Raw genomic sequence first — 10,202 nt, forward strand, 5'->3', positions numbered from 1 at the left:
TTGGTTCAAGAGTGTTCTGGAAAGTTTTCTTTCCACGTGAGAGAAACAAGCAGAAGGTTCTTGTTTGGGTTATGTCTTGGGAAGCTGAGGACAGCTGGTTTAAACCATTTCTGTTTAAACCGTCATGCTGACGATTATAGTCCAGAAGGAGCCTGGGCTTCACTTGCTTTCTCTTTCTGTCTCGCTGTTCTGGTGTGCTATAGTGTTCAGGTTTAGTCTTATTATAAATCATTGTAAGTTTTATTGTAAGTACTGCAACTGGATTTTTTTTATGGACTGTGCCAATCCTGAATGTATTGGATTTGTGACAATGAAGCTCATTTACCTTCAGTAGCAGTAAAGTAGTAGTAGTAGTAGTAGTAATAATAATAATAATAATAATAATAATAATAATAATTCATTTATACCCCGCCCATCTGGCTGGGTTTCCCCAGCAACTCTGGGCGGCTTCCAACAGATTATTAAAATACAATAGTACAATTGCCTCTGGTCTATTTCCTGGGAACTCTGCATCGTGTTTGAGTTTTCTCATCCTCCACGCATGTGCTTCAATATGTAGGTTGTTATTTGGGCTTAGAATTACCGATACGCTTGCCCCCAACTATGTATCCAGAAGACGTTTCAGTTGCAGTGAATGGTTTATCATTGCGAGGTTTTGACAATGTATTTGGATGGCATGCATATTTGTGGTATGATAAGGTCAAAGCACATAAAGCATTTAAAAATCATATTGTCAGGAAAGCATTGTTTAATGTCTGGATAAGATATAAAGACCTACTGGAAAATAAAACCCCAAGGTGGCTGTCACCGATGGAAGCGAAAGCTCTGAAAAAGCTCAATATGGAGGCCAAATGGCTGAAATATTGGGAAATTCTGGAACAAGACGGAGATAGACTGAAATTGCAGAGCTTTGAGAAACTAAAAAACAAAGTGCGAGACTGGCTTCATTATTATCAGATAATGGAGGCATACAATTTGGATAAGAAAATTGGCTTCCAGGTGGAAAAATCAAAACTAGAAACAGAACTGTTAGAACCCAAAACAAAGATTTTGTCAAAGATGTATAACTTGCTGTTGAAATGGAATACTCAGGATGAAACGGTGAAATCTGCTATGATTAAATGAGCACAAGATATTGGACATAACATAATGATGGCTGACTGGGAACAGTTATGGACCACAGGTATGAAGTTTACGGCATGCAATGCCTTAAGAGAGAATATTATGAAAATGATATACAGGTGGTACATGACACCAGTCAAGCTTGCAAAAATCTATCACTTGCCCGATAATAAATGTTGGAAATGTAAAGAGACTGAAGGTACATTTTTTCACCTTTGGTGGACTTGCCCAAGGATTAAGGCTTTCTGGGAGATGATCTATAATGAAATGAAAAAGGTATTTAAATATACCTTCCTGAAGAAACCAGAGGCTTTTCTCCTGGGCGTGGTCGGCCAATTGGTGCCAAAGAAGGACAGAATTTTCTTTATGTATGCCACAACAGCAGCAAGAATACTTATTGCAAAGTATTGGAAGACACTAGATTTACCCACTCTGGAAGAATGGCAGATGAAGGTGATGGACTATATGGAACTGGCGGAAATGACTGGCAGAATCCGAGACCAGGGAAGATTGGAAGAAATTTAAAGACTATTTACAGAAATATTGCAAAATTAATGAATGTTAGAATGATGTCAGAATGAAATTAAGTGGTCTTAGCAGCAATGTTATAAAGGTGTATGTACAAATGGATTGTTAACAGATGAGAATCTAAAGTTATAATATGTTAAATTAAAGGATTAAGACAAAAACAAAGAGGGAAAGGAATTGCTGAATTAACTAATAGAACTGGAATACAAAAAAGGGAGGTGTGAGGAAGTCAGGGAAGTAAGGAAATGAAATGTAAGTTATGGATAGATCGATGTGTTTTTCTTTTAAGTGTTTTCTATCTTTTTTCTGTATTTTGTATTTTGTATTTTTTTCTTTTTTATTTCTTTTTCTTTTTCTTTTCTTTTTACCTATGTAATTTTTTCTTTGAAACTTTAATAAATATCATTTAAAAAAATATATATCATTGCGGTGTATTGTGCTGTCATTGTTGCAGAGCAGAGTTTTAAAAAACGAACCATAAATCCATCCATATTGTTTTTCAGGTTGGTGATGGTATCTTTCGCTTCCTCTTCTTATCTTCCTCTTCTTATACGGGTGCCTTAAGGAGTTGCAAATTCTCTTCAGTTAACCTTTGGCATGGATGTATTTGCCAATTTTTGCTCTGTCTCAGTGACACCTGGATGTTGTGATGAACGTAGAAATTGTCTTGCTGTTTCAGATTCAGATGTTGCTGTTTTATCAATATATTTGACAAATGTCTTTTAGCTAAATTGGCAATAATCTGGATGGTTTGTTGGCAGAGTCAGACCATCATTGTCTAGCTGAATTAGTGCATCGTTCCAGCTTTTCCAGCTGCAGCCATTGGTATTTTCTTTTTGTATAAGAACTAGTATGAAAGAGGCCTCCCAGCATTCTCACAGGCCCATATTAGATCAGCATAAACAGTTGGGCCTGATGAACATTTACTGTTCCCAAGCCTAATCCTGCGGAAAGCCATCTAATTAGATTTTAATTTGACCCTGACCTGTTTTTAGGAGGTCATTTAATTATTGTTTGATTTTATACCAATGTTATATATTTGATGTTAGCCACCCTGAGCCCAGCTTTGGCCGGGGAGGACGAGATACAAATAAAAGATGATGATGAAATTATTGTTATTATTATTAATATTATTTAAGGCATGACTGCAGGGAGGGAGGGGTGACATCATGGGTTGTGTCGTGTGCTGATTGGCTGAGGGTGGGGTGTGGCACCCACAACATCCAATCCTCTTCACATACATTGTGCCTGTAATCTTGGCCATAGGGGTGGGACACCTGCAGCCCACCCAATGCTGCCCCTCCCTCGTGTTGACTGGGTCCTGCATGGCAGTTTTTCTAAGATAGAACCAGAGAGGAAGAGAGCAGCTGAAGAAATTTGCTCTTCTAACACAATACGCTGTGTGGGCTACTTATTTAGACATTCATCAAAGTGCCCTTACCGAAAAGTCTGTGTGTGTCAACTTTGCATTTAAAAATCTTGCTCAAGCATTCTCTTGTGTGCTAAGCTCAACTTCTGCTTATGTCGCTTTCGCCACGATTATGTATTCATCTTGCGGTTCTGTGTCCTCATAGTCTTGCGTTCCTCCTTGATATCCCCTGTATTTAATCAGAAAATGCTTTATTTTCTATGTGAATACGTGCATATTATTCTGGTCCTACAACAGGTGCCGCACATTGGGTCAATATCTTCATCAAAACAAGGTCTAGTTCCTGAAACACCACCACCAGTCCAGACCCCATGAATTCCTGTATGACTTCTGGACCTCTGAAGGTCAGGGAGAGGGGATTGGGGGCAGCATCTGCATGGGTGACAAGGCCCATCTAAGGGGCTGGGCTTGTTTTGCAGGCTCCCCTCTTTTCCCTACCCCAGTTAGGCATTTAAAAGGAACATGTTGATAACAACAACAACAACAACAACAATTTCTTTATACCCCACCCATCTGGCTGGGTTTCCCCAGCCACTCTGGGTGGCTTCCAACAAAATATTAAAATACAGTGGTCTGTTAAATATTAAAAACTTCCCTAAACAGGGCTGCCTTCAGATATCTTCTAAAAGTCTGGTAGTTGTTCTTCTCTTTAACATCTGTTGGGAGGGTGTTCCACAGGGCGGGTGCCACCACCGAGAAGGCCCTCTGCCTGGTTCCCTGTTACTTGGCTTCTCGCGGGGAGGGAACCTCCAGAAGGCCCTCGGAGCTGGACCTCAGTGTTTGGGCAGAACAATGGGGGTGGAGACGCTCCTTCAGGTATACTGGGTCTTTGAGGCTGTTTAGGGCTTTAAAGGTCAGCACCAACACTTTGAATTGTGCTCGGAAACATACTGGGAGCCAATGAAGGTCTTTCAGGACCAGTGTTATGTGCTCTTGGTGGCTGCTCCCAGTCACCAGTCTAGCTGCAGCATTCTGGATTAGTTGTAGTTTCCGGGTCACCTTCAAAGGTAGCCCCACGTAGAGCGCATTGCAGTAGTCCAAGCAGGAGATAACTAGAGCATGCACCACTCTGGCCAGATAGTCCACCGGCAGGTAGGGTCTCAGCCTGAGTACCAGATGGAGCTGGTGGACAGCTGCCCTGGACACAGAATTGACCTGCGCCTCCATGGACAGCTGTGAGTCCAAAATGACTCCCAGGCTGCGTACCTGATCCTTCAGGGGCACAGTTACCCCATTCAGGGCCAGGGAGTCCTCCACACCTGCCCGCCTCCTGTCCCCCCAAAACAGTACTTCTGTCTTGTCAGGATTCAACCTCAATCTGTTAGCTGCCATCCATCCTCCAACCACCTCCAGACACTCACAGGACCTTCGCCGCCTTCACTGGTTCTGATTTAAAAGAGAGGTAGAGCTGTTGCAACCTACTTTGGAGGCCACTCACCTACAAAGGGACAGAGTCCCTGCTCAGCAAGGAGCCTTTGGGTGCAATGAAGGAGAGGTTTATCCTTGCAGGTTTATTACCTTAACATCAGGTTTTAGGAAAAACTCTTTATCCTTGCAAGAGGAGATGCTCACTTGCTCCTACTCTGAGAATTGCATCCTCCACATCTCTGGGCAAATTTGGGGAGGGTGTGGGTTGCACACATAGGGGGAAGCAGTTCTGTTGCACAAGTGTAACTCTGATGCCATCCCGGTGATGAAAACCAACTATCACCGTTGTTGCTGAAGTTTCCTCTTGCCCAACCAAGGGCTGTGCTCACCTCTCTCTAACCGAGGGTTTAAATCTTGGCCCAGATCAGCCACAGCATCCAGACTCTTCTGCCAGTTGCATCAGGAACAGCACCATGAAAGCCAGGCTCTTCCTCGTCTTCTTCCTCATGGGCCTCCTCACCATCTGTGTTGAGCTGCCGTCTGCAGCTGGACAACAAGGTAAGGGCAGAATCCCAGGCCAGCCAGGCTTCCTCCTCCTCGGGCGGTGTTGACCATCTGCACAGCCTTCCTCTGAACCTGCTCCAACCTGACTCCACCCTTCTTAAAGTCCACCACTTTCTGGGGAAGTCTGTTCCATTGTTGAATACCTCTTACCATCAGAAAGCTCTTAATAATAATAATAATAATAATAATAATAATAATAATAATAGTTACAGATGGGTAGCCGTGTTGGTCTGCCATAGTCGAAGTAAAAAATTCTTTCCTGTAGCACCTTAAAGACCAACTAAGTTAGTTCTTGGTATAAGCTTTCGTGTGCATGCACACTTCTTCTTCTGAAGAAGTGTGCATGCACACGAAAGCTTATACCAAGAACTAACTTAGTTGGTCTTTAAGGTGCTACAGGAAAGAATTTTTTACTTCAATAATAATAATAATAATAATAAATTACCCGTATTTTTCGCACCATAGGGTGCACCGGACCATAGGGCGCACCTAGTTTTTAGACGGGGAAATCAATAAAAAAAAATCTCCCCCCCCAGCCCCAAAGAGCAGCGTACAGGCTGCGCACAACCTCTCCCTGCCGGAGGGGTTGCGCGCGGCTATGGAACAAGCCAAGGCAGCGAGCGGGATCCATCCCACTCACTGCCTTGGCTTCCTCTTTAGCCCCACGCAATCTCTCCCTCCCGGGAGAGGCTGCATGAAGCTAAAGAAGCCATAGCCCCGTATAGCCTCTCCCTGCCGGAGGGGTTGTGCGCGGCTATGGAACAAGCCTGCATTCGCTCCATGGGACGCACACACATTTCCCCTCAATTTTTGGAGGGGAAAAGCTGCGTCCAATGGAGCGAAAAATACGGTACTATTATTATTTATTATTTATATCCCACCCTGCCCAGCCGAAGCCGAAGCTGGGCTCTTGTCATTTGAACCTGGAGCAGCAGCAGCAAACCAGCTTCCTTCAACTTCCATGTGATGGCCCTCCAGATATTTGAGAATGGTCCACATGTCACCCCTCAGTCTTCTCTTCTCCAGGCGAAACCTACCCAGCTCCCTCAACTGTTTCTCACAAGGCTTGGTTTCCAGCCCCTGGGTATGTTTAGCCTGGGGAAGAGAAGCCCCACAGTTGACCTGATAGCCATCTTCTGATATCCAAAGGGCTGTCTCATAGAAGATGGAGCAAGTTTGTTTGATGCTGCTCCAGAGGTGGGGACCTGAAGCAATGGTTTTCAAATGGCCAGAAAGGAGATTCCGACTCAACATTAGGGGGAACTTTTTGGTGGTCAGAGCTCTTTGACATTTTAGGGGTGCCAGCACATCTCTTAGGCTGGCCACTGAGGACTGTGTTGGTGTCTTTGTGATAGATGGTTTCATCTTCCCATAGGAGCTGGTTGAGCAGAAGGTGGAAGGGCTCACAGCATTAGCCTTCCAGTAGATACTGAACCGGGGAATGCGGGTGGCTCTGTGGTCTAAACCACAGAGCCTAGGGCTTGCTTATCGAAAGGTCAGCGGTTTGAATCCCCGCGACGGGGTGAGCTCCCGTTGCTTGGTCCCTGCTCCTGCCAACCTAGCAGTTCGAAAGCACGTCAAAGTGCAAGTAGATAAATAGGTACCACTCCGGCGGGAAGGTAAACGGCGTTTCCAAGTGCTGCTCTGGTTTCGCCAGAAGCGGCTTAGTCATGCTGGCCGCATGACCTGGAAGCTGTATGCCGTCTCCCTTGGCCTATAGAGCGAGATAACTGCGACTGGACATCACTGTCCGGGGTCCTCTCTCTCTAGATACTGAACCCCCATGAGATCTTGGGATGGGGGGCTGAGTGGGGCTGTCCTGGATTCTCACATAGGCTTGTGCTTGTTCTGGCCTGAGATCTGTATTCCGGGGGATGGACGCTCAGCTCACGGGCAACAATGCTTGTGGAAAAGAAAACTTCCACAGCATTGTGGTGTGGGAGACATCTTTCTCTCCTGCAGTGCATCCTGGACAGTGTCCTCCGATTAAAGGCCCTGGCACATGTGCAATCTCCTGTCAGAGTGATGAGTCTTGTGGCCCTAGGAGCAAGTGTTGTAGTACTGGCTGTGGATTTGCATGCAAAAGAGTCGTTGAAGGTGAGAGAAGCCAGCAGGTGCCAAGCCCATCGCTCTCTCCAGGAGAGCAGTAGCAGGAAGACACTCAGACCCAGCAGCTTGGCGTGTTGGAAGGGAGCAGTGAGTCCTCTCATTGGCCATGGGTGATGGAAGGCGGGAGGTTTGTTTCTCACCAAATGATTGGCTGGTATAGCAGCGGCGTATTTGGCCTCCTATCACAGGTTCTCCATGGTCTAGAAAGTTCCTTTTCAAAAAAAGGTCAGAGAACCTTTTGGCCGCATGGGCCAGGTATTTCTCTCTCCATGATCCCAAGGGCCAACGGTGACTTGTGGGTGGAAGAAACCGCCTGCTCAATCATCCCACTGTCATAGTGACATCAGGCAGATTGGGGCCTCGTGTCAATCATGCAGCACGTCCACGGCAACCGGCTGGGAAAGGTCTGCTTCCACCTGCCCTGCACCTCCCATTAGATTTGGCATCAAGGGCAGGGCAGGTGGGCAGGAAAAATGGGGAGGCCGAGGTACCTGGAGGCCCCCCACTCCTGTTTTAAATGAGAGCCAGGGTTACAGGAGAACATAGGCCCCAGTGGGCATTGTTAGAATCAGGATAGAATCCAGCCCACCGGGGAACAGAGCCCCCTGAGCAAAATGCAGGCCAGGCTTCTATTTCTGTCCACAACCACTTGCGTCGAGGCCCCCACCCCCATACCACTCAATCTTCTTGCGGTTCCTGCATTGCTCATTTTTGGATTAGATGACCTTTAGAGTCCCTTCTAACTCTACAATTTTATCATACCTTATTACACCAATAAATTATAGAAACATTCCATTTCTCCACAAAGATTATCCCTTGTCTGCCCTCTTTAAAACATTTGTTAGCTCGATCATGCATACAGTATTCCATACCTTTATATTTTAATCTTCCAAAGTCCAAATTCTCATTCTCACCCCATGGATGATGGCCCAGGGGTTGTACCCCTGTTCACTTCACTTACCAACTTGCCCCCACCCAACCCCCCATCCTCTTATCCAACTGCCCTCCCCTGATATTTCACCAAACCTTACACCTACACCGTGACACCTCACCATTACCTGTCTAGAGCTCACTAGACCACCCATACTTCCCTTAGGCCCCACTGCCCTATCCTTAGAAGCATTCCGGCAGGTCCTGCTTGCGCTGTTGGCCCAGCTGCATCTATTTCCTCCAGCCCCCCCCCCCATCTCGTTTGCCAGCACTGCTGTCATGGCCCAGCAGCTCTCAGAAGTTATCACACTGTAGTTCACAGCATGACCTGTTGGCAGCCAAGCAAAGTGCTGCCTGATGACAACCTTGCCTTTTTATTCTATATCAAGATACAGCATTCTTTCAAAGTGCTGTGTGGAGTTTCCATTTTCATTCCACTGCTTGCTACCCGTTGAAAACCAAATCCCCAGTAGAGCATCCCAGTATGGGAGTCACCTTTTTCTCTTCCAGTGCATCCTGGACGGTGTCCCCGGCCCACTGGACCTGGGGTCTGCGCGGAACTCTGTAAGGGTGATGCCTCTTGCTCACCTCAGGAGAAGTGTTGCAGCAATGGCTGTGGCCACCAATGCATGAGAGCCATTAAAGGTAAGAGAAGCCAGCGGGTGCCAAGCCAGTCACTCACAGCAAGGCCCCCAGAAGAACTGCGGCGGGAGGAGTTAGGCCAGGAGCTTGATGTGTTAGAAGGGAGAGGCAACTCCTCTCGTTGGGTAAGGAGGATGGAAAGTGGAAATGATTTTTCTCCACCAAATGATTAGATCAGCGATTCCCAAAGGTTTTGAGTCGTGGAGCACTTCTCAGGAGAGAAATTTTTTATGGAGCACAGTTGCCTCCCTGATGCCATAGGCACATATTTATTTATTTTTATTTCCTGTCTCTTTGCGGAGCCCTTGGAGATGCTTCACGGGGCACCAAGTGCTCCGTGGAGCCCAGTTTAGGAACCGCTGAGTTAGATGGTATAGCAGCTGCACACCTTGCCACCTCTCTTGGCTTCCGCAAGGGCCAGCGGCTTGTTGTTTTATTTAAATTCTTTAAATGACAGCTGGGGAGACGAGCTAACGGTGATGATGAGCACCAGGTGGCCTGGGAAGAACGGCTAATTAGAGTGCTGATAAAGCTCGTGCCTGTGTCCACAATCGCTTGGTTATAATCCGCCGCACAATACAGCACAATGATTTTGTGTTGATAGTTTCCATGGCTGATTAGCAACCAACAGGCATCTGGGATGAGTGACCTGCATTGTTAAACTATGGCATTCGTTCCCCGAATAAGTAATGATGGCCACTAACTTGGATGGCTTTGGAAGAGGGTTAGACAATGGATGCTTTACTAAATGTGCCACTGGCCTGATCTAGGGGCTCTTAGGTTCTTCTGGGGCCTCCAGAGGCAGCCTATCCAGAGGTTCTTGGGGACATCTGACTGCTTTGAGAGCAGCATGCTGGGCCAGATGGGTCACTGGTCTGATCCTGCTGCCAGGCTCTTCTGACGCTTTCTCTTCTGTCCTAGGGTAACTTGGACTGCAGAGTGGATGAGCCCCTCCGTGAGACTCCTCACCTTGAACAGGCACCGCAGCCGACTTCTCTCTGGCTTCCTTGGGAGTAGAAGACTGTACAGTGGCCTGAAACCCTAGGCTCACCCAATAAAAATGATATGAGTTTCCCATGAACCTTGGTCTCCGCCATCAAGTTACTGGGGAGACAAAGGAGAGGTTACTGGTCTGCTGTGAATGTATAGCAGTGTGTAAATGGGATGGCCTGCTGGTCTCCGGGGAAACTGGTTCATCTGGAAGGACTTACCTTTGGAGAAGCCATGCTGGTTCTGCTCCACCAAGCTTGTTCTTCTATAGGCTTGCTCATTCTATCTTTAATAATGCTCTGAAACACATGTTAAGGTAATCAATCCGTAATTTCCCAGATTCCCCCCTGGTTCTTTTTTTAAAAAAAATAAATAGCATGACATGTCCAATTAAAGTCCAGGGGCTGATCTTAGGGACAAGTTACATATATATATATATTTATGACTTCACATTTGCATTCTTTAAGTACTCCAGTGCCGTGATTTGACAGGGGAAGAACCAGGTATTGTTTCCCAGGCA

The 10,202-nt window shown here is 46.2% G+C and overlaps 1 protein-coding gene across 1 annotated transcript in view; it reads left to right on the forward strand.

Moving 5' to 3' along the window:
* The window catches only part of LOC308480213 (uncharacterized protein), a 29,217-nt gene extending 19,444 nt beyond the window's left edge, over positions 1 to 9,773 (forward strand). Inside the window, exons 2-5 of the mRNA XM_081011662.1 lie at positions 4,871 to 5,005; positions 6,974 to 7,108; positions 8,561 to 8,695; positions 9,614 to 9,773. Of these exons, the coding sequence (XP_080867788.1) occupies positions 4,871 to 5,005; positions 6,974 to 7,108; positions 8,561 to 8,695; positions 9,614 to 9,618 (410 nt within the window). The 3' untranslated portion in view covers positions 9,619 to 9,773. The remainder of the gene's footprint in view (positions 1 to 4,870; positions 5,006 to 6,973; positions 7,109 to 8,560; positions 8,696 to 9,613) is intronic.
* The last annotated feature ends 429 nt before the right edge of the window (positions 9,774 to 10,202 follow it).

Source organism: Podarcis pityusensis, assembly GCF_964106645.2.
Source record: "Podarcis pityusensis genome assembly, chromosome: 6".
Classification (NCBI taxonomy): Eukaryota; Metazoa; Chordata; class Lepidosauria; order Squamata; family Lacertidae; genus Podarcis; species Podarcis pityusensis.